The sequence below is a fragment of the Coffea eugenioides genome, unplaced genomic scaffold, assembly GCF_003713205.1.
Source record: "Coffea eugenioides isolate CCC68of unplaced genomic scaffold, Ceug_1.0 ScVebR1_647;HRSCAF=1358, whole genome shotgun sequence".
NCBI classification, from domain to species: Eukaryota; Viridiplantae; Streptophyta; class Magnoliopsida; order Gentianales; family Rubiaceae; genus Coffea; species Coffea eugenioides.
In genome coordinates, this window is record NW_020864505.1 from 1 (window position 1) to 22877 (window position 22877).

Consider the following 22877-nt stretch of genomic DNA (forward strand, 5'->3'; position numbering starts at 1 on the left):
CAAACATTATTGGTGCATTTTCTTTCAATGTCAATCGATGTGGAGGAAAACCATTTGGAGTGTGGCTATTCATGAAGTCCTCTAGAATTGCTTGCTGCGAATTATCTAAACATTTATCTCTGCTTAAGTAGTCAAATGGGGTTCCGAGAAATTCCTGTATCAGCTTTTCATTGATCTGATCTACAAAATCATTTTTTGTAGTTAAAATTGCTCTATTCATTAATGAGTATGTATTTTCAGAAAATATGTTGAAGTTTGGTTAGACAGTTGTAATCAATTGATTTATGGATTCTTCTTCATTTGTATAGCGAAGAAGCAATGCTTGAGAGATGTGAATACTTTCATTTTTAACTGTGTTTTCTGTTCCATTACCTATGCGAAGAAGGTAGTTGCTAAAATCAGGATCTAATCTTGCTCTCATGTTTTCCTTCAATTTTAATTTCTGCAGATGAGGCCAAATATAAGATTTTATAAGGCTAGCTTCGATAAAGTCTGATTTTGACCCTTTTACAACTACTGGAAGAACTTGCCTAAAATCACCACCAAATACCATCACTTTTGACCCAAATAATTCAGAGTTATCCATTAGGTCTCTAAGCAAACGATCTACTCCCTCAATTCCTGCTCTATGTGTCATAGGCGCTTCATCCCAAATGATCAATTTGGCTTGCTGTAATAACTTTGCCAATGAGCTTTGTTTGCTTGCTTTGCACATGTTGTTAGGATTCATGTCTAAAGGAATTTTAAATCGTGAGTGGGCTGTTCTACCTCCAAGTAAGATAGAAGCAGCTACTCCACAAGAGGCCGTTGCCAAAGCTATACATCCCTTTGATCTAATTGCAGCTAGTAGTGCACGGTACAAGAATGTTTTCCCTGTTCCCCCAGGCCCATCAATAAAGAAACTCCCTTTGCAGTGTACAAAAACAGCATCTATGATAGTATCAAATGCTACTTTTTGATCTTTATTTAATTTAGAGATAGCAGCAATATCTTCTACATTGACTTTAAAGTTTAGCTCAGAATTTGTGTCTCTTGTACCTCCATCCAGTTCATCAAACTTTAAGATTCGTGGTACTAATCCATACATATTAATGTTTTTTCCCATTGATTCTAAAAACTTGCTAATCTCATAGAGAACTTTATGTTGTACCTGATCGCTTGACAAATTCAAAGTTCTATTGAAATCTTCTGACAGAGATTCTTTGAATTTTAACCATAAACTTCTTGGATCAGCAGGAGTGAAGTAAACTAATAGAGTAGCAAATAGTCTTCTAAAGCTATATGGCATGTGGTATAAAGCTGCTTCTTCTAGGCACTGCTCTTGAGGGTTATTGGATTCAAATAATCCTCTCATTATTACTGCTTCTCTAAAGGTATTAACATAAACACCATCGACAGTTTTCAGGTCATCAAATGATGTTGGCCCTTTTACATTCAATAACAATAATCTTAAGAAGTACCTCTCGCCCTCACTTGGATTTGCTGTAACAATTCGGCCTATTGAACCTCTCTGCTGCCTAATATCCCATATGCGTTTACCAGGTTTCCACACAAAATGTTCAGGAAATTCTTTGTATGTGCATTTCAATGTTTTGGCTCTCTCATCAGTAGCATTCATAAGGAAAAATTCAGTTAGCATACTTTTCTTAGCAAATTTACTTTTCAAAAGATCTCTAAGATCAGCATCATCTTTGAAGGTCAGAGATTGATAATTTTCAAGATGTAGCTGAAGGTTAATGACACCAGGATGTGTTTCAAATAAGGGAAATCTGTAAATTCGCCAAATGGCTTCAATAGGAGTAACCCATCTTGCTGATTGGTACTCCTTAATTTCATCTATCTCTTTAGATCTGTCATCTGAATTCACAGCAAAGTGTATTTTATCATGTCCCTTATATATGTACTTATAAGTATGCTTGACTACCTTTATTGTTGAGCAAATTTCAACATTCATATGGCAATTGAATTTTGCTAACAAGTAAGGATTATATGGAACCACCCATCTATTATCCAATTCATGGCCTCGAACTTTTACCTTTTCTCCATTGTTCCTCCGCCTATATGTTGGATAAGAATTTTCAGATTGTGTAGTCTTTTCTGCCCACTGTTTAGGATAATGAGTTTTGCATTTTTTAACAGTTGTACCTTGCATACACACGTTATCTGCATTTTTATTGCCACAAGGACCATGTATCATGTGTTTGCGAACCATTTTAAACAAGTGTGGATGCTCTTTCTTGTCAGGAATCTCAGCAGAAACAATGTGATCATAGGATTCCGTTGAATATAATTTAGACGTTGGGTGTAAAATTATTAAGAAATGTGCATGCGGCAACCCCCATTTTGGGAATTCAACAACATAGGTGTAAGCAGCTACTTTACCCAATACCTCTTTCTTAAACAACTCTTCTTTTAAAATTTCTAACTTGGCATGAAAAACTCTAGCAGAAAGATCAACACGGTTTTGAGACTCATCAGTGGGCAGTGAGTTTTCTTTGATTTCTGGCCATGATGGGTTACAAGTCATTGTTAAAAAAATGTTAGGTTTTCCGAATTTTTGAACTAAGGCCATAGCATCAACATACCTTCTTTTCATATCACACGGGCCTCCTATAAAAGATGCTGGCAAAATTACTCGTCGCCCTACTTTTGAACCTCTACATTGGCCCTCAACTACAGAATCCATGACACCCTGTAATTGCTCAGTCCTAATTTGTTGTTGCCTATGCCGGAAAAAATCAAGCCTTTGACTCTCAATTTTTACGTACATGTCCACTACATACTGTTGAAATGCACGGGCAGTATTAAGAATATTTGGTTTATTTTTCTCCCTCATCTGGAACCTATATGCATAGTATTCACGCATGGACACATTCTCCTTTGAATTCTCAAAGTTTTTGAAAGCTGTTTCAAAAAATTTTAAGCTTCAGTTTACATTTGGTAAACTAAAATTCTATTCATAAAATTTGTATTATATTTAAAAACAACTAACCTTTCTCTTCTGATTCTATTATATCTTCGGCAGATTTGAAGCTTGTTATGCAGCCTGTTGATGATTTCTAATTGATCTTTTTCTTTTTTTTTGGATTACCAGTGCCAGATCTCTGAATTCCAGGTTGCCACCCTGTTTCGCCAAAGGGAAATAGAAGTGGATACTGCAATGGATCATAACAGCCATAGTAATATTGAATTCTACGACTGTGACCCTCTTTTGTGTATACTTGAATGTGTCTAGCATAGCTGTCCTGTGAGTTTTCACCTTCAACCCACAGTGCAGCTACTTGGGATACTGTTGGCTTGTTAAAGACTCGCTGATCAGTTTGACAGTAAGATTTTAGGACTATTTGATAATTGTCCAAGTCTGGAACATGTCTCAGGCTTCGGAAAAAGCAAGCATAAGGGTTACTTTTCATGAGTTCCATGAGTTTCACCACTATGCTCTCAGTTAGTTTTGTTGAAAAAGCCAATCGATTTGCGATTTCATGTTCAGTATCATGAAAGTATAACTGCAAAAACATTCCTGATCCTTCATGGGGAATCAATTGATTTATAAAATGATACATTTGGCCCTGAATTTTAAAAGTATATATTCCGTTTCTTCTTTGGCAAAGCGATTTATCATAGTTAACTCCGAAAGAGGTGAAAGCAAACATACTATTGTATGTTCTTACATAGGTTCTGAAACAAATTGCTTCTTCAGTTTCACTAGTAAATAGCTCTATTAATATGTCTGGCATTTTATTCTCTTCTAAGACTACTTCTCCATCAGAGCAACAAAAGTTTGCAGACTCAGAATAAAATTTTTTAGCTCCGCAGTACTTGCAATTCTGTTGTTCTGGTAATCTATCAGCTTCCAAGCTTATCGAAGATAATGCCTCGATTCCCTTCACCACCCTTTTACGTTGTTTGCGTACCTTGTTTTGTTTCCTAATCGAAGCATTTTGGTCTTCCCCATAGCTTTTAACTACATGAATGGGTTAAAAATGTCATTAATATGGTTTTTAATATGTTGAAGTTTTACAACTTGTTTTAATATGTAGAAGGAATAAACCTGAATTCTGTTAACACCTTCGTCTTGACATATGTTTAGCTTCTCTTGAACGTTTAGGTTCAACTGAATATCCTATATGTGCAACTTTAAAACATTATTATATACAAAGTTGTATCATATATAAGGTTAATGGGATCGCCACTTTTATGTGATCAACAATGGTGATCAGTTTTTTAGCTAACCTGTTAGATCCTCCATTGCTTCAGAAAGCAAGCTATAGCAGGAGTTGCAGATGGGTGGTTGGTCTACAATATTGGCAAATAAGGTGATCACTTTTAGCTAGTAGCTAAGGAGAAATCTAGGTTGGTAATGTTTGTTTCAAGAGGAAAGAATAATTAAACTTAGCAGCAGGAAACAATAACTAAACCTGAAGATTGCGTCACTTTAGAATGCTGACACTTCTTTATCCGTCGAGCTGTAGAAGTAGAACCTATACATTTTCCACAGCATGTTAACTAACATATTTTGTAGGTCTCTTTTAATATATCTTTGGATATTTGTGAATTAAAAATGTTTTTAATTCCATGTGGTTCACCTTTGTGATATGTTGAAAATTCTGAAACATGCTCCTTCTGCCTTCGATTACTATCAGCTTTGTCTCCAAGAACTAAATAGATTGTGAAAGTGTTATGCGTATATGACATCACAATAGCTTAAAGGAAAAGGGATTACAAAAATAACCTGCCTCACGGTGGTGCTTATGACCACAGTTAGGTTCACAAATGCGAAAAGCCTGCTGTAGCAGTTGCTTATTACTGGTGTGCTCATCATCTGAGCATAGAGATAGAGGAAAAGGTTGTTTAGTTTACAGCCATACTTGTTAGGAGTTATTATAGAGGTGGGTAGGTCTGTAAATATTCACTATAATGTAGTATACAGTGCGATACCTTTTCCTCTCAATACTAATGAAGACGTAAAAGTAGTCTTTGTCTTTTTATTTTTACTTTTATAGGCATCACGGCGTTTTTGTCGTTGGATTTCTTTCTGCTCCTCAGTTAAAGAGGCATATCTTTGTCTAGCCTTTTCGTTACGCCGAGCTTTTCGGTCGAACATTTTAGAAGGAGCAATGTTTCGATTCATAGTGGTTTGCCAAGGAAATGTCGGGCCAACTAACAAAAGTGGTTGGAACTTGAGGTATACACAAACTTGAACAATTCGAATGAATCCTAAAACACAATGGATCCTAAAACACAAGCTTATTTGTAGTATATTTCAGTACGGATTCAGCCTACGAATATTAACCACTTTTTGCTACAGAATGAACTGCAGCTCTTTTAAAATAAGGAACAACTACAATACTAATTGCTTATGCTTTCATGTAGATACACGTCATGAAATCTATGAGCGATGAAAGAGCAAAAGATTTTTTAACTGCACCACATAATACTCAAATCCAATCCAATGTAAACAAAAGAAGATTGGCAAACAAGCGTAAATTGTAAACTAACGGAGATTTCCAAACAAGCATGAATTCAATGGTAAACACAGTCCACAAATCATGTTTAAAAAAAACAAAACAACTATTCCAGCAAGTTTGGAGAAAAGCAGAAAATGAACTAACCTTTTTTAAAAAGAAACCGATAAAACTTGATCTTGATGAGAAGAGTTTGAGCCTGCATGACAAAAAAATAATTAACTTTGTATGAAAGGCCGGAACTAATAAACGGAAGAAGGATACAGATGAGAATAAAAAAAAACACCCATCCCCCTAATGACATCCCCATGGTAATTCTTTTTTGAAAGCAAAAGCCAAAATCAAATGGGCAAAATTACTTGTATACGAATCTCACCTCAATTCAAAGGAAATTCCATATCAGGGACCAAACATATCATAGAGAAACAACTATATGTAGCAACATATTTAACACCAACTAATCATAGGAGGAAAGGAGAGAAACGGAAGAAGATGGAAGGCTATGCGTGTAGCAAATGCGGAAGGAGGAGGAAAGCCATAGGGGCAAACGTGGAGGAGCTGATACTTTATCTGGTGGTTGTTTAATAATTAGAGCCATTAAGAGGTATAAAGTGGAAGAAGAAGCAAATAACCGGAAACCAGACCTAATCAGCCAAGGAATTAAACAAACCCAACATGATAAGAAGAAGAGAAACTGACATGGGTGGCAAACATGGAGAAATTAAGAGACCGTTTAACAGAGAGAGGTGAAACTGGTGGAAGTTTAATTAAAAACCTCTCATAATAGTCATCAATAATCAAAGGGGCTTCGGTGAAATTTGCAAAGTGGCAAATAAGAAAACGGTTTGGTTGGCAGAGGAAGAGTAACAGGGGTCTGAGTATTTAATGTTAGATTTGATTAATGAACAGGTGGGGTCCCTTATTCAGTGTTGTGTAATTAAGTTGAGCACCGGCCACTTCAGGATTGGCGTACGAACTGGTGCATTTTACTTAGGAATTAGTATTCTAGATCTGGGCTCATTTGGTAATATGAGCCCCTAAGCAATTAAGAAACACTTATGGGACCCATCAAAATAATAAGAGCAGACCAGTTACAATGCGTGATAACGTTGCAAGCATCATGGATAAAATAGTCATATTAACACCAACCATTGCATTAACAACTTGTACAATATCAGCTCAACATCTCTACCTTGTCCACTAAATTGACAATGATATCCAAAAAGGGCGGTTGAAACTTAAAGCTAAAATGCACAACGAAGATTTTCTTATTGTGTAATTAAGTTGAGCACCGGCCACTTCAGGATTGGCGTACGAACTGGTGCATTTTACTTAGGAATTAGTATTCTAGATCTGGGCTCATTTGGTAATATGAGCCCCTAAGCAATTAAGAAACACTTATGGGACCCATCAAAATAATAAGAGCAGACCAGTTACAATGCGTGATAACGTTGCAAGCATCATGGATAAAATAGTCATATTAACACCAACCATTGCATTAACAACTTGTACAATATCAGCTCAACATCTCTACCTTGTCCACTAAATTGACAATGATATCCAAAAAGGGCGGTTGCTGTAACAATTCGGCCTATTGAACCTCTCTGCTGCCTAATATCCCATATGTGTTTACCAGGTTTCCACACAAAATGTTCAGGAAATTCTTTGTATGTGCATTTCAATGTTTTGGCTCTCTCATCAGTAGCATTCATAAGGAAAAATTCAGTTAGCATACTTTTCTTAGCAAATTTACTTTTCAAAAGATCTCTAAGATCAGCATCATCTTTGAAGGTCAGAGATTGATAATTTTCAAGATGTAGCTGAAGGTTAATGACACCAGGATGTGTTTCAAATAAGGGAAATCTGTAAATTCGCCAAATGGCTTCAATAGGAGTAACCCATCTTGCTGATTGGTACTCCTTAATTTCATCTATCTCTTTAGATCTGTCATCTGAATTCACAGCAAAGTGTATTTTATCATGTCCCTTATATATGTACTTATAAGTATACTTGACTACCTTTATTGTTGAGCAAATTTCAACATTCATATGGCAATTGAATTTTGCTAACAAGTAAGGATTATATGGAACCACCCATCTATTATCCAATTCATGGCCTCGAACTTTTACCTTTTCTCCATTGTTCCTCCGCCTATATGTTGGATAAGAATTTTCAGATTGTGTAGTCTTTTCTGCCCACTGTTTAGGATAATGAGTTTTGCATTTTTTAACAGTTGTACCTTGCATACACACGTTATCTGCATTTTTATTGCCACAAGGACCATGTATCATGTGTTTGCGAACCATTTTAAACAAGTGTGGATGCTCTTTCTTGTCAGGAATCTCAGCAGAAACAATGTGATCATAGGATTCCGTTGAATATAATTTAGACGTTGGGTGTAAAATTATTAAGAAATGTGCATGCGGCAACCCCCATTTTGGGAATTCAACAACATAGGTGTAAGCAGCTACTTTACCCAATACCTCTTTCTTAAACAACTCTTCTTTTAAAATTTCTAACTTGGCATGAAAAACTCTAGCAGAAAGATCAACACGGTTTTGAGACTCATCAGTGGGCAGTGAGTTTTCTTTGATTTCTGGCCATGATGGGTTACAAGTCATTGTTAAAAAAATGTTAGGTTTTCCGAATTTTTGAACTAAGGCCATAGCATCAACATACCTTCTTTTCATATCACACGGGCCTCCTATAAAAGATGCTGGCAAAATTACTCGTCGCCCTACTTTTGAACCTCTACATTGGCCCTCAACTACAGAATCCATGACACCCTGTAATTGCTCAGTCCTAATTTGTTGTTGCCTATGCCGGAAAAAATCAAGCCTTTGACTCTCAATTTTTACGTACATGTCCACTACATACTGTTGAAATGCACGGGCAGTATTAAGAATATTTGGTTTATTTTTCTCCCTCATCTGGAACCTATATGCATAGTATTCACGCATGGACACATTCTCCTTTGAATTCTCAAAGTTTTTGAAAGCTGTTTCAAAAAATTTTAAGCTTCAGTTTACATTTGGTAAACTAAAATTCTATTCATAAAATTTGTATTATATTTAAAAACAACTAACCTTTCTCTTCTGATTCTATTATATCTTCGGCAGATTTGAAGCTTGTTATGCAGCCTGTTGATGATTTCTAATTGATCTTTTTCTTTTTTTTTGGATTACCAGTGCCAGATCTCTGAATTCCAGGTTGCCACCCTGTTTCGCCAAAGGGAAATAGAAGTGGATACTGCAATGGATCATAACAGCCATAGTAATATTGAATTCTACGACTGTGACCCTCTTTTGTGTATACTTGAATGTGTCTAGCATAGCTGTCCTGTGAGTTTTCACCTTCAACCCACAGTGCAGCTACTTGGGATACTGTTGGCTTGTTAAAGACTCGCTGATCAGTTTGACAGTAAGATTTTAGGACTATTTGATAATTGTCCAAGTCTGGAACATGTCTCAGGCTTCGGAAAAAGCAAGCATAAGGGTTACTTTTCATGAGTTCCATGAGTTTCACCACTATGCTCTCAGTTAGTTTTGTTGAAAAAGCCAATCGATTTGCGATTTCATGTTCAGTATCATGAAAGTATAACTGCAAAAACATTCCTGATCCTTCATGGGGAATCAATTGATTTATAAAATGATACATTTGGCCCTGAATTTTAAAAGTATATATTCCGTTTCTTCTTTGGCAAAGCGATTTATCATAGTTAACTCCGAAAGAGGTGAAAGCAAACATACTATTGTATGTTCTTACATAGGTTCTGAAACAAATTGCTTCTTCAGTTTCACTAGTAAATAGCTCTATTAATATGTCTGGCATTTTATTCTCTTCTAAGACTACTTCTCCATCAGAGCAACAAAAGTTTGCAGACTCACAATAAAATTTTTTAGCTCCGCAGTACTTGCAATTCTGTTGTTCTGGTAATCTATCAGCTTCCAAGCTTATCGAAGATAATGCCTCGATTCCCTTCACCACCCTTTTACGTTGTTTGCGTACCTTGTTTTGTTTCCTAATCGAAGCATTTTGGTCTTCCCCATAGCTTTTAACTACATGAATGGGTTAAAAATGTCATTAATATGGTTTTTAATATGTTGAAGTTTTACAACTTGTTTTAATATGTAGAAGGAATAAACCTGAATTCTGTTAACACCTTCGTCTTGACATATGTTTAGCTTCTCTTGAACGTTTAGGTTCAACTGAATATCCTATATGTGCAACTTTAAAACATTATTATATACAAAGTTGTATCATATATAAGGTTAATGGGATCGCCACTTTTATGTGATCAACAATGGTGATCAGTTTTTTAGCTAACCTGTTAGATCCTCCATTGCTTCAGAAAGCAAGCTATAGCAGGAGTTGCAGATGGGTGGTTGGTCTACAATATTGGCAAATAAGGTGATCACTTTTAGCTAGTAGCTAAGGAGAAATCTAGGTTGGTAATGTTTGTTTCAAGAGGAAAGAATAATTAAACTTAGCAGCAGGAAACAATAACTAAACCTGAAGATTGCGTCACTTTAGAATGCTGACACTTCTTTATCCGTCGAGCTGTAGAAGTAGAACCTATACATTTTCCACAGCATGTTAACTAACATATTTTGTAGGTCTCTTTTAATATATCTTTGGATATTTGTGAATTAAAAATGTTTTTAATTCCATGTGGTTCACCTTTGTGATATGTTGAAAATTCTGAAACATGCTCCTTCTGCCTTCGATTACTATCAGCTTTGTCTCCAAGAACTAAATAGATTGTGAAAGTGTTATGCGTATATGACATCACAATAGCTTAAAGGAAAAGGGATTACAAAAATAACCTGCCTCACGGTGGTGCTTATGACCACAGTTAGGTTCACAAATGCGAAAAGCCTGCTGTAGCAGTTGCTTATTACTGGTGTGCTCATCATCTGAGCATAGAGATAGAGGAAAAGGTTGTTTAGTTTACAGCCATACTTGTTAGGAGTTATTATAGAGGTGGGTAGGTCTGTAAATATTCACTATAATGTAGTATACAGTGCGATACCTTTTCCTCTCAATACTAATGAAGACGTAAAAGTAGTCTTTGTCTTTTTATTTTTACTTTTATAGGCATCACGGCGTTTTTGTCGTTGGATTTCTTTCTGCTCCTCAGTTAAAGAGGCATATCTTTGTCTAGCCTTTTCGTTACGCCGAGCTTTTCGGTCGAACATTTTAGAAGGAGCAATGTTTCGATTCATAGTGGTTTGCCAAGGAAATGTCGGGCCAACTAACAAAAGTGGTTGGAACTTGAGGTATACACAAACTTGAACAATTCGAATGAATCCTAAAACACAATGGATCCTAAAACACAAGCTTATTTGTAGTATATTTCAGTACGGATTCAGCCTACGAATATTAACCACTTTTTGCTACAGAATGAACTGCAGCTCTTTTAAAATAAGGAACAACTACAATACTAATTGCTTATGCTTTCATGTAGATACACGTCATGAAATCTATGAGCGATGAAAGAGCAAAAGATTTTTTAACTGCACCACATAATACTCAAATCCAATCCAATGTAAACAAAAGAAGATTGGCAAACAAGCGTAAATTGTAAACTAACGGAGATTTCCAAACAAGCATGAATTCAATGGTAAACACAGTCCACAAATCATGTTTAAAAAAAACAAAACAACTATTCCAGCAAGTTTGGAGAAAAGCAGAAAATGAACTAACCTTTTTTAAAAAGAAACCGATAAAACTTGATCTTGATGAGAAGAGTTTGAGCCTGCATGACAAAAAAATAATTAACTTTGTATGAAAGGCCGGAACTAATAAACGGAAGAAGGATACAGATGAGAATAAAAAAAAACACCCATCCCCCTAATGACATCCCCATGGTAATTCTTTTTTGAAAGCAAAAGCCAAAATCAAATGGGCAAAATTACTTGTATACGAATCTCACCTCAATTCAAAGGAAATTCCATATCAGGGACCAAACATATCATAGAGAAACAACTATATGTAGCAACATATTTAACACCAACTAATCATAGGAGGAAAGGAGAGAAACGGAAGAAGATGGAAGGCTATGCGTGTAGCAAATGCGGAAGGAGGAGGAAAGCCATAGGGGCAAACGTGGAGGAGCTGATACTTTATCTGGTGGTTGTTTAATAATTAGAGCCATTAAGAGGTATAAAGTGGAAGAAGAAGCAAATAACCGGAAACCAGACCTAATCAGCCAAGGAATTAAACAAACCCAACATGATAAGAAGAAGAGAAACTGACATGGGTGGCAAACATGGAGAAATTAAGAGACCGTTTAACAGAGGGAGGTGAAACTGGTGGAAGTTTAATTAAAAACCTCTCATAATAGTCATCAATAATCAAAGGGGCTTCGGTGAAATTTGCAAAGTGGCAAATAAGAAAACGGTTTGGTTGGCAGAGGAAGAGTAACAGGGGTCTGAGTATTTAATGTTAGATTTGATTAATGAACAGGTGGGGTCCCTTATTCAGTGTTGTGTAATTAAGTTGAGCACCGGCCACTTCAGGATTGGCGTACGAACTGGTGCATTTTACTTAGGAATTAGTATTCTAGATCTGGGCTCATTTGGTAATATGAGCCCCTAAGCAATTAAGAAACACTTATGGGACCCATCAAAATAATAAGAGCAGACCAGTTACAATGCGTGATAACGTTGCAAGCATCATGGATAAAATAGTCATATTAACACCAACCATTGCATTAACAACTTGTACAATATCAGCTCAACATCTCTACCTTGTCCACTAAATTGACAATGATATCCAAAAAGGGCGGTTGAAACTTAAAGCTAAAATGCACAACGAAGATTTTCTTATTGTGTAATTAAGTTGAGCACCGGCCACTTCAGGATTGGCGTACGAACTGGTGCATTTTACTTAGGAATTAGTATTCTAGATCTGGGCTCATTTGGTAATATGAGCCCCTAAGCAATTAAGAAACACTTATGGGACCCATCAAAATAATAAGAGCAGACCAGTTACAATGCGTGATAACGTTGCAAGCATCATGGATAAAATAGTCATATTAACACCAACCATTGCATTAACAACTTGTACAATATCAGCTCAACATCTCTACCTTGTCCACTAAATTGACAATGATATCCAAAAAGGGCGGTTGCTGTAACAATTCGGCCTATTGAACCTCTCTGCTGCCTAATATCCCATATGTGTTTACCAGGTTTCCACACAAAATGTTCAGGAAATTCTTTGTATGTGCATTTCAATGTTTTGGCTCTCTCATCAGTAGCATTCATAAGGAAAAATTCAGTTAGCATACTTTTCTTAGCAAATTTACTTTTCAAAAGATCTCTAAGATCAGCATCATCTTTGAAGGTCAGAGATTGATAATTTTCAAGATGTAGCTGAAGGTTAATGACACCAGGATGTGTTTCAAATAAGGGAAATCTGTAAATTCGCCAAATGGCTTCAATAGGAGTAACCCATCTTGCTGATTGGTACTCCTTAATTTCATCTATCTCTTTAGATCTGTCATCTGAATTCACAGCAAAGTGTATTTTATCATGTCCCTTATATATGTACTTATAAGTATACTTGACTACCTTTATTGTTGAGCAAATTTCAACATTCATATGGCAATTGAATTTTGCTAACAAGTAAGGATTATATGGAACCACCCATCTATTATCCAATTCATGGCCTCGAACTTTTACCTTTTCTCCATTGTTCCTCCGCCTATATGTTGGATAAGAATTTTCAGATTGTGTAGTCTTTTCTGCCCACTGTTTAGGATAATGAGTTTTGCATTTTTTAACAGTTGTACCTTGCATACACACGTTATCTGCATTTTTATTGCCACAAGGACCATGTATCATGTGTTTGCGAACCATTTTAAACAAGTGTGGATGCTCTTTCTTGTCAGGAATCTCAGCAGAAACAATGTGATCATAGGATTCCGTTGAATATAATTTAGACGTTGGGTGTAAAATTATTAAGAAATGTGCATGCGGCAACCCCCATTTTGGGAATTCAACAACATAGGTGTAAGCAGCTACTTTACCCAATACCTCTTTCTTAAACAACTCTTCTTTTAAAATTTCTAACTTGGCATGAAAAACTCTAGCAGAAAGATCAACACGGTTTTGAGACTCATCAGTGGGCAGTGAGTTTTCTTTGATTTCTGGCCATGATGGGTTACAAGTCATTGTTAAAAAAATGTTAGGTTTTCCGAATTTTTGAACTAAGGCCATAGCATCAACATACCTTCTTTTCATATCACACGGGCCTCCTATAAAAGATGCTGGCAAAATTACTCGTCGCCCTACTTTTGAACCTCTACATTGGCCCTCAACTACAGAATCCATGACACCCTGTAATTGCTCAGTCCTAATTTGTTGTTGCCTATGCCGGAAAAAATCAAGCCTTTGACTCTCAATTTTTACGTACATGTCCACTACATACTGTTGAAATGCACGGGCAGTATTAAGAATATTTGGTTTATTTTTCTCCCTCATCTGGAACCTATATGCATAGTATTCACGCATGGACACATTCTCCTTTGAATTCTCAAAGTTTTTGAAAGCTGTTTCAAAAAATTTTAAGCTTCAGTTTACATTTGGTAAACTAAAATTCTATTCATAAAATTTGTATTATATTTAAAAACAACTAACCTTTCTCTTCTGATTCTATTATATCTTCGGCAGATTTGAAGCTTGTTATGCAGCCTGTTGATGATTTCTAATTGATCTTTTTCTTTTTTTTTGGATTACCAGTGCCAGATCTCTGAATTCCAGGTTGCCACCCTGTTTCGCCAAAGGGAAATAGAAGTGGATACTGCAATGGATCATAACAGCCATAGTAATATTGAATTCTACGACTGTGACCCTCTTTTGTGTATACTTGAATGTGTCTAGCATAGCTGTCCTGTGAGTTTTCACCTTCAACCCACAGTGCAGCTACTTGGGATACTGTTGGCTTGTTAAAGACTCGCTGATCAGTTTGACAGTAAGATTTTAGGACTATTTGATAATTGTCCAAGTCTGGAACATGTCTCAGGCTTCGGAAAAAGCAAGCATAAGGGTTACTTTTCATGAGTTCCATGAGTTTCACCACTATGCTCTCAGTTAGTTTTGTTGAAAAAGCCAATCGATTTGCGATTTCATGTTCAGTATCATGAAAGTATAACTGCAAAAACATTCCTGATCCTTCATGGGGAATCAATTGATTTATAAAATGATACATTTGGCCCTGAATTTTAAAAGTATATATTCCGTTTCTTCTTTGGCAAAGCGATTTATCATAGTTAACTCCGAAAGAGGTGAAAGCAAACATACTATTGTATGTTCTTACATAGGTTCTGAAACAAATTGCTTCTTCAGTTTCACTAGTAAATAGCTCTATTAATATGTCTGGCATTTTATTCTCTTCTAAGACTACTTCTCCATCAGAGCAACAAAAGTTTGCAGACTCACAATAAAATTTTTTAGCTCCGCAGTACTTGCAATTCTGTTGTTCTGGTAATCTATCAGCTTCCAAGCTTATCGAAGATAATGCCTCGATTCCCTTCACCACCCTTTTACGTTGTTTGCGTACCTTGTTTTGTTTCCTAATCGAAGCATTTTGGTCTTCCCCATAGCTTTTAACTACATGAATGGGTTAAAAATGTCATTAATATGGTTTTTAATATGTTGAAGTTTTACAACTTGTTTTAATATGTAGAAGGAATAAACCTGAATTCTGTTAACACCTTCGTCTTGACATATGTTTAGCTTCTCTTGAACGTTTAGGTTCAACTGAATATCCTATATGTGCAACTTTAAAACATTATTATATACAAAGTTGTATCATATATAAGGGTTTAATGGGATCCGACTTTTATGTGGATCAACAATGGTTGATCAGTTTTTAGCTAACAGACGGCACAGACGGTTGTGGCACCCGGAACACACGTGGTTTAGATCCTCCATTGCTTCAGAAAGCAAGCTATAGCAGGAGTTGCAGATGGGTGGTTGGTCTACAATATTGGCAAATAAGGTGATCACTTTTAGCTAGTAGCTAAGGAGAAATCTAGGTTGGTAATGTTTGTTTCAAGAGGAAAGAATAATTAAACTTAGCAGCAGGAAACAATAACTAAACCTGAAGATTGCGTCACTTTAGAATGCTGACACTTCTTTATCCGTCGAGCTGTAGAAGTAGAACCTATACATTTTCCACAGCATGTTAACTAACATATTTTGTAGGTCTCTTTTAATATATCTTTGGATATTTGTGAATTAAAAATGTTTTTAATTCCATGTGGTTCACCTTTGTGATATGTTGAAAATTCTGAAACATGCTCCTTCTGCCTTCGATTACTATCAGCTTTGTCTCCAAGAACTAAATAGATTGTGAAAGTGTTATGCGTATATGACATCACAATAGCTTAAAGGAAAAGGGATTACAAAAATAACCTGCCTCACGGTGGTGCTTATGACCACAGTTAGGTTCACAAATGCGAAAAGCCTGCTGTAGCAGTTGCTTATTACTGGTGTGCTCATCATCTGAGCATAGAGATAGAGGAAAAGGTTGTTTAGTTTACAGCCATACTTGTTAGGAGTTATTATAGAGGTGGGTAGGTCTGTAAATATTCACTATAATGTAGTATACAGTGCGATACCTTTTCCTCTCAATACTAATGAAGACGTAAAAGTAGTCTTTGTCTTTTTATTTTTACTTTTATAGGCATCACGGCGTTTTTGTCGTTGGATTTCTTTCTGCTCCTCAGTTAAAGAGGCATATCTTTGTCTAGCCTTTTCGTTACGCCGAGCTTTTCGGTCGAACATTTTAGAAGGAGCAATGTTTCGATTCATAGTGGTTTGCCAAGGAAATGTCGGGCCAACTAACAAAAGTGGTTGGAACTTGAGGTATACACAAACTTGAACAATTCGAATGAATCCTAAAACACAATGGATCCTAAAACACAAGCTTATTTGTAGTATATTTCAGTACGGATTCAGCCTACGAATATTAACCACTTTTTGCTACAGAATGAACTGCAGCTCTTTTAAAATAAGGAACAACTACAATACTAATTGCTTATGCTTTCATGTAGATACACGTCATGAAATCTATGAGCGATGAAAGAGCAAAAGATTTTTTAACTGCACCACATAATACTCAAATCCAATCCAATGTAAACAAAAGAAGATTGGCAAACAAGCGTAAATTGTAAACTAACGGAGATTTCCAAACAAGCATGAATTCAATGGTAAACACAGTCCACAAATCATGTTTAAAAAAAACAAAACAACTATTCCAGCAAGTTTGGAGAAAAGCAGAAAATGAACTAACCTTTTTTAAAAAGAAACCGATAAAACTTGATCTTGATGAGAAGAGTTTGAGCCTGCATGACAAAAAAATAATTAACTTTGTATGAAAGGCCGGAACTAATAAACGGAAGAAGGATACAGATGAGAATAAAAAAAAACACCCATCCCCCTAATGACATCCCCATGGTAATTCTTTTTTGAAAGCAAAAGCCAAAATCAAATGGGCAAAATTACTTGTATACGAATCTCACCTCAATTCAAAGGAAATTCCATATCAGGGACCAAACATATCATAGAGAAACAACTATATGTAGCAACATATTTAACACCAACTAATCATAGGAGGAAAGGAGAGAAACGGAAGAAGATGGAAGGCTATGCGTGTAGCAAATGCGGAAGGAGGAGGAAAGCCATAGGGGGCAAACGTGGAGGAGCTGATACTTTATCTGGTGGTTGTTTAATAATTAGAGCCATTAAGAGGTATAAAGTGGAAGAAGAAGCAAATAACCGGAAACCAGACCTAATCAGCCAAGGAATTAAACAAACCCAACATGATAAGAAGAAGAGAAACTGACATGGGTGGCAAACATGGAGAAATTAAGAGACCGTTTAACAGAGAGAGGTGAAACTGGTGGAAGTTTAATTAAAAACCTCTCATAATAGTCATCAATAATCAAAGGGGCTTCGGTGAAATTTGCAAAGTGGCAAATAAGAAAACGGTTTGGTTGGCAGAGGAAGAGTAACAGGGGTCTGAGTATTTAATGTTAGATTTGATTAATGAACAGGTGGGGTCCCTTATTCAGTGTTGTGTAATTAAGTTGAGCACCGGCCACTTCAGGATTGGCGTACGAACTGGTGCATTTTACTTAGGAATTAGTATTCTAGATCTGGGCTCATTTGGTAATATGAGCCCCTAAGCAATTAAGAAACACTTATGGGACCCATCAAAATAATAAGAGCAGACCAGTTACAATGCGTGATAACGTTGCAAGCATCATGGATAAAATAGTCATATTAACACCAACCATTGCATTAACAACTTGTACAATATCAGCTCAACATCTCTACCTTGTCCACTAAATTGACAATGATATCCAAAAAGGGCGGTTGAAACTTAAAGCTAAAATGCACAACGAAGATTTTCTTATTGTGTAATTAAGTTGAGCACCGGCCACTTCAGGATTGGCGTACGAACTGGTGCATTTTACTTAGGAATTAGTATTCTAGATCTGGGCTCATTTGGTAATATGAGCCCCTAAGCAATTAAGAAACACTTATGGGACCCATCAAAATAATAAGAGCAGACCAGTTACAATGCGTGATAACGTTGCAAGCATCATGGATAAAATAGTCATATTAACACCAACCATTGCATTAACAACTTGTACAATATCAGCTCAACATCTCTACCTTGTCCACTAAATTGACAATGATATCCAAAAAGGGCGGTTGCTGTAACAATTCGGCCTATTGAACCTCTCTGCTGCCTAATATCCCATATGTGTTTACCAGGTTTCCACACAAAATGTTCAGGAAATTCTTTGTATGTGCATTTCAATGTTTTGGCTCTCTCATCAGTAGCATTCATAAGGAAAAATTCAGTTAGCATACTTTTCTTAGCAAATTTACTTTTCAAAAGATCTCTAAGATCAGCATCATCTTTGAAGGTCAGAGATTGATAATTTTCAAGATGTAGCTGAAGGTTAATGACACCAGGATGTGTTTCAAATAAGGGAAATCTGTAAATTCGCCAAATGGCTTCAATAGGAGTAACCCATCTTGCTGATTGGTACTCCTTAATTTCATCTATCTCTTTAGATCTGTCATCTGAATTCACAGCAAAGTGTATTTTATCATGTCCCTTATATATGTACTTATAAGTATACTTGACTACCTTTATTGTTGAGCAAATTTCAACATTCATATGGCAATTGAATTTTGCTAACAAGTAAGGATTATATGGAACCACCCATCTATTATCCAATTCATGGCCTCGAACTTTTACCTTTTCTCCATTGTTCCTCCGCCTATATGTTGGATAAGAATTTTCAGATTGTGTAGTCTTTTCTGCCCACTGTTTAGGATAATGAGTTTTGCATTTTTTAACAGTTGTACCTTGCATACACACGTTATCTGCATTTTTATTGCCACAAGGACCATGTATCATGTGTTTGCGAACCATTTTAAACAAGTGTGGATGCTCTTTCTTGTCAGGAATCTCAGCAGAAACAATGTGATCATAGGATTCCGTTGAATATAATTTAGACGTTGGGTGTAAAATTATTAAGAAATGTGCATGCGGCAACCCCCATTTTGGGAATTCAACAACATAGGTGTAAGCAGCTACTTTACCCAATACCTCTTTCTTAAACAACTCTTCTTTTAAAATTTCTAACTTGGCATGAAAAACTCTAGCAGAAAGATCAACACGGTTTTGAGACTCATCAGTGGGCAGTGAGTTTTCTTTGATTTCTGGCCATGATGGGTTACAAGTCATTGTTAAAAAAATGTTAGGTTTTCCGAATTTTTGAACTAAGGCCATAGCATCAACATACCTTCTTTTCATATCACACGGGCCTCCTATAAAAGATGCTGGCAAAATTACTCGTCGCCCTACTTTTGAACCTCTACATTGGCCCTCAACTACAGAATCCATGACACCCTGTAATTGCTCAGTCCTAATTTGTTGTTGCCTATGCCGGAAAAAATCAAGCCTTTGACTCTCAATTTTTACGTACATGTCCACTACATACTGTTGAAATGCACGGGCAGTATTAAGAATATTTGGTTTATTTTTCTCCCTCATCTGGAACCTATATGCATAGTATTCACGCATGGACACATTCTCCTTTGAATTCTCAAAGTTTTTGAAAGCTGTTTCAAAAAATTTTAAGCTTCAGTTTACATTTGGTAAACTAAAATTCTATTCATAAAATTTGTATTATATTTAAAAACAACTAACCTTTCTCTTCTGATTCTATTATATCTTCGGCAGATTTGAAGCTTGTTATGCAGCCTGTTGATGATTTCTAATTGATCTTTTTCTTTTTTTTTGGATTACCAGTGCCAGATCTCTGAATTCCAGGTTGCCACCCTGTTTCGCCAAAGGGAAATAGAAGTGGATACTGCAATGGATCATAACAGCCATAGTAATATTGAATTCTACGACTGTGACCCTCTTTTGTGTATACTTGAATGTGTCTAGCATAGCTGTCCTGTGAGTTTTCACCTTCAACCCACAGTGCAGCTACTTGGGATACTGTTGGCTTGTTAAAGACTCGCTGATCAGTTTGACAGTAAGATTTTAGGACTATTTGATAATTGTCCAAGTCTGGAACATGTCTCAGGCTTCGGAAAAAGCAAGCATAAGGGTTACTTTTCATGAGTTCCATGAGTTTCACCACTATGCTCTCAGTTAGTTTTGTTGAAAAAGCCAATCGATTTGCGATTTCATGTTCAGTATCATGAAAGTATAACTGCAAAAACATTCCTGATCCTTCATGGGGAATCAATTGATTTATAAAATGATACATTTGGCCCTGAATTTTAAAAGTATATATTCCGTTTCTTCTTTGGCAAAGCGATTTATCATAGTTAACTCCGAAAGAGGTGAAAGCAAACATACTATTGTATGTTCTTACATAGGTTCTGAAACAAATTGCTTCTTCAGTTTCACTAGTAAATAGCTCTATTAATATGTCTGGCATTTTATTCTCTTCTAAGACTACTTCTCCATCAGAGCAACAAAAGTTTGCAGACTCACAATAAAATTTTTTAGCTCCGCAGTACTTGCAATTCTGTTGTTCTGGTAATCTATCAGCTTCCAAGCTTATCGAAGATAATGCCTCGATTCCCTTCACCACCCTTTTACGTTGTTTGCGTACCTTGTTTTGTTTCCTAATCGAAGCATTTTGGTCTTCCCCATAGCTTTTAACTACATGAATGGGTTAAAAATGTCATTAATATGGTTTTTAATATGTTGAAGTTTTACAACTTGTTTTAATATGTAGAAGGAATAAACCTGAATTCTGTTAACACCTTCGTCTTGACATATGTTTAGCTTCTCTTGAACGTTTAGGTTCAACTGAATATCCTATATGTGCAACTTTAAAACATTATTATATACAAAGTTGTATCATATATAAGGTTAATGGGATCGCCACTTTTATGTGATCAACAATGGTGATCAGTTTTTTAGCTAACCTGTTAGATCCTCCATTGCTTCAGAAAGCAAGCTATAGCAGGAGTTGCAGATGGGTGGTTGGTCTACAATATTGGCAAATAAGGTGATCACTTTTAGCTAGTAGCTAAGGAGAAATCTAGGTTGGTAATGTTTGTTTCAAGAGGAAAGAATAATTAAACTTAGCAGCAGGAAACAATAACTAAACCTGAAGATTGCGTCACTTTAGAATGCTGACACTTCTTTATCCGTCGAGCTGTAGAAGTAGAACCTATACATTTTCCACAGCATGTTAACTAACATATTTTGTAGGTCTCTTTTAATATATCTTTGGATATTTGTGAATTAAAAATGTTTTTAATTCCATGTGGTTCACCTTTGTGATATGTTGAAAATTCTGAAACATGCTCCTTCTGCCTTCGATTACTATCAGCTTTGTCTCCAAGAACTAAATAGATTGTGAAAGTGTTATGCGTATATGACATCACAATAGCTTAAAGGAAAAGGGATTACAAAAATAACCTGCCTCACGGTGGTGCTTATGACCACAGTTAGGTTCACAAATGCGAAAAGCCTGCTGTAACAGTTGCTTATTACTGGTGTGCTCATCATCTGAGCATAGAGATAGAGGAAAAGGTTGTTTAGTTTACAGCCATACTTGTTAGGAGTTATTATAGAGGTGGGTAGGTCTGTAAATATTCACTATAATGTAGTATACAGTGCGATACCTTTTCCTCTCAATACTAATGAAGACGTAAAAGTAGTCTTTGTCTTTTTATTTTTACTTTTATAGGCATCACGGCGTTTTTGTCGTTGGATTTCTTTCTGCTCCTCAGTTAAAGAGGCATATCTTTGTCTAGCCTTTTCGTTACGCCGAGCTTTTCGGTCGAACATTTTAGAAGGAGCAATGTTTCGATTCATAGTGGTTTGCCAAGGAAATGTCGGGCCAACTAACAAAAGTGGTTGGAACTTGAGGTATACACAAACTTGAACAATTCGAATGAATCCTAAAACACAATGGATCCTAAAACACAAGCTTATTTGTAGTATATTTCAGTACGGATTCAGCCTACGAATATTAACCACTTTTTGCTACAGAATGAACTGCAGCTCTTTTAAAATAAGGAACAACTACAATACTAATTGCTTATGCTTTCATGTAGATACACGTCATGAAATCTATGAGCGATGAAAGAGCAAAAGATTTTTTAACTGCACCACATAATACTCAAATCCAATCCAATGTAAACAAAAGAAGATTGGCAAACAAGCGTAAATTGTAAACTAACGGAGATTTCCAAACAAGCATGAATTCAATGGTAAACACAGTCCACAAATCATGTTTAAAAAAAACAAAACAACTATTCCAGCAAGTTTGGAGAAAAGCAGAAAATGAACTAACCTTTTTTAAAAAGAAACCGATAAAACTTGATCTTGATGAGAAGAGTTTGAGCCTGCATGACAAAAAAATAATTAACTTTGTATGAAAGGCCGGAACTAATAAACGGAAGAAGGATACAGATGAGAATAAAAAAAAACACCCATCCCCCTAATGACATCCCCATGGTAATTCTTTTTTGAAAGCAAAAGCCAAAATCAAATGGGCAAAATTACTTGTATACGAATCTCACCTCAATTCAAAGGAAATTCCATATCAGGGACCAAACATATCATAGAGAAACAACTATATGTAGCAACATATTTAACACCAACTAATCATAGGAGGAAAGGAGAGAAACGGAAGAAGATGGAAGGCTATGCGTGTAGCAAATGCGGAAGGAGGAGGAAAGCCATAGGGGCAAACGTGGAGGAGCTGATACTTTATCTGGTGGTTGTTTAATAATTAGAGCCATTAAGAGGTATAAAGTGGAAGAAGAAGCAAATAACCGGAAACCAGACCTAATCAGCCAAGGAATTAAACAAACCCAACATGATAAGAAGAAGAGAAAC

General features: G+C 36.1%; 4 protein-coding genes across 4 annotated transcripts; all 4 read right to left on the reverse strand.

Moving 5' to 3' along the window:
• Positions 1 to 259: 259 nt before the first annotated feature.
• LOC113758665 lies at positions 260 to 5131 on the reverse strand. The gene is made up of 7 exons (XM_027301433.1): positions 4939 to 5131; positions 4733 to 4822; positions 4587 to 4658; positions 4419 to 4481; positions 4234 to 4296; positions 3092 to 3964; positions 260 to 2904 (listed from the first exon to the last, which is right to left on the reverse strand). Exons 1-7 carry the CDS (start codon positions 5129 to 5131, stop codon positions 260 to 262), a joined length of 3999 nt encoding a protein of 1332 aa, XP_027157234.1.
• Positions 5132 to 6940: 1809 nt separating this feature from the next.
• On the reverse strand, positions 6941 to 10690 carry LOC113758666. The gene is made up of 7 exons (XM_027301434.1): positions 10498 to 10690; positions 10292 to 10381; positions 10146 to 10217; positions 9978 to 10040; positions 9793 to 9855; positions 8651 to 9523; positions 6941 to 8463 (listed from the first exon to the last, which is right to left on the reverse strand). Exons 1-7 carry the CDS (start codon positions 10688 to 10690, stop codon positions 6941 to 6943), a joined length of 2877 nt encoding a protein of 958 aa, XP_027157235.1.
• A 1809-nt stretch (positions 10691 to 12499) lies between these two features.
• On the reverse strand, positions 12500 to 16288 carry LOC113758667. Its single transcript, XM_027301435.1, has 6 exons — positions 16096 to 16288; positions 15890 to 15979; positions 15744 to 15815; positions 15576 to 15638; positions 14210 to 15082; positions 12500 to 14022 (listed from the first exon to the last, which is right to left on the reverse strand). The coding sequence occupies exons 1-6, from the start codon at positions 16286 to 16288 to the stop codon at positions 12500 to 12502; spliced, it is 2814 nt and encodes a 937-aa protein (XP_027157236.1).
• A 1810-nt stretch (positions 16289 to 18098) lies between these two features.
• Positions 18099 to 21848, reverse strand: LOC113758668. The gene is made up of 7 exons (XM_027301436.1): positions 21656 to 21848; positions 21450 to 21539; positions 21304 to 21375; positions 21136 to 21198; positions 20951 to 21013; positions 19809 to 20681; positions 18099 to 19621 (listed from the first exon to the last, which is right to left on the reverse strand). The coding sequence occupies exons 1-7, from the start codon at positions 21846 to 21848 to the stop codon at positions 18099 to 18101; spliced, it is 2877 nt and encodes a 958-aa protein (XP_027157237.1).
• Between the last annotated feature and the right edge of the window lie 1029 nt (positions 21849 to 22877).

Bases quoted from the DNA above. Each gene is read 5' to 3' on its own strand.
- LOC113758665 (XM_027301433.1), bottom strand. From the start codon at position 5,131: ATGAATCGAAACATTGCTCCTTCTAAAATGTTCGACCGAAAAGCTCGG. The intron at 4,823-4,938 runs GTATCGCACTGT...CTCTATGCTCAG, and splicing joins ATTAGTATTGAGAGGAAAAG to ATGATGAGCACACCAGTAAT. The intron at 3,965-4,233 runs GTTAGCTAAAAA...CCATTCATGTAG, and splicing joins AGCAATGGAGGATCTAACAG to TTAAAAGCTATGGGGAAGAC.
- LOC113758666 (XM_027301434.1), bottom strand. From the start codon at position 10,690: ATGAATCGAAACATTGCTCCTTCTAAAATGTTCGACCGAAAAGCTCGG. The intron at 10,041-10,145 runs GTGAACCACATG...GAAAATGTATAG, and splicing joins ATTTTCAACATATCACAAAG to GTTCTACTTCTACAGCTCGA. The intron at 9,524-9,792 runs GTTAGCTAAAAA...CCATTCATGTAG, and splicing joins AGCAATGGAGGATCTAACAG to TTAAAAGCTATGGGGAAGAC.
- LOC113758667 (XM_027301435.1), bottom strand. From the start codon at position 16,288: ATGAATCGAAACATTGCTCCTTCTAAAATGTTCGACCGAAAAGCTCGG. The intron at 15,639-15,743 runs GTGAACCACATG...GAAAATGTATAG, and splicing joins ATTTTCAACATATCACAAAG to GTTCTACTTCTACAGCTCGA. The intron at 14,023-14,209 runs GTAATCCAAAAA...TTTTTGAAACAG, and splicing joins AATTCAGAGATCTGGCACTG to CTTTCAAAAACTTTGAGAAT.
- LOC113758668 (XM_027301436.1), bottom strand. From the start codon at position 21,848: ATGAATCGAAACATTGCTCCTTCTAAAATGTTCGACCGAAAAGCTCGG. The intron at 20,682-20,950 runs GTTAGCTAAAAA...CCATTCATGTAG, and splicing joins AGCAATGGAGGATCTAACAG to TTAAAAGCTATGGGGAAGAC. The intron at 19,622-19,808 runs GTAATCCAAAAA...TTTTTGAAACAG, and splicing joins AATTCAGAGATCTGGCACTG to CTTTCAAAAACTTTGAGAAT.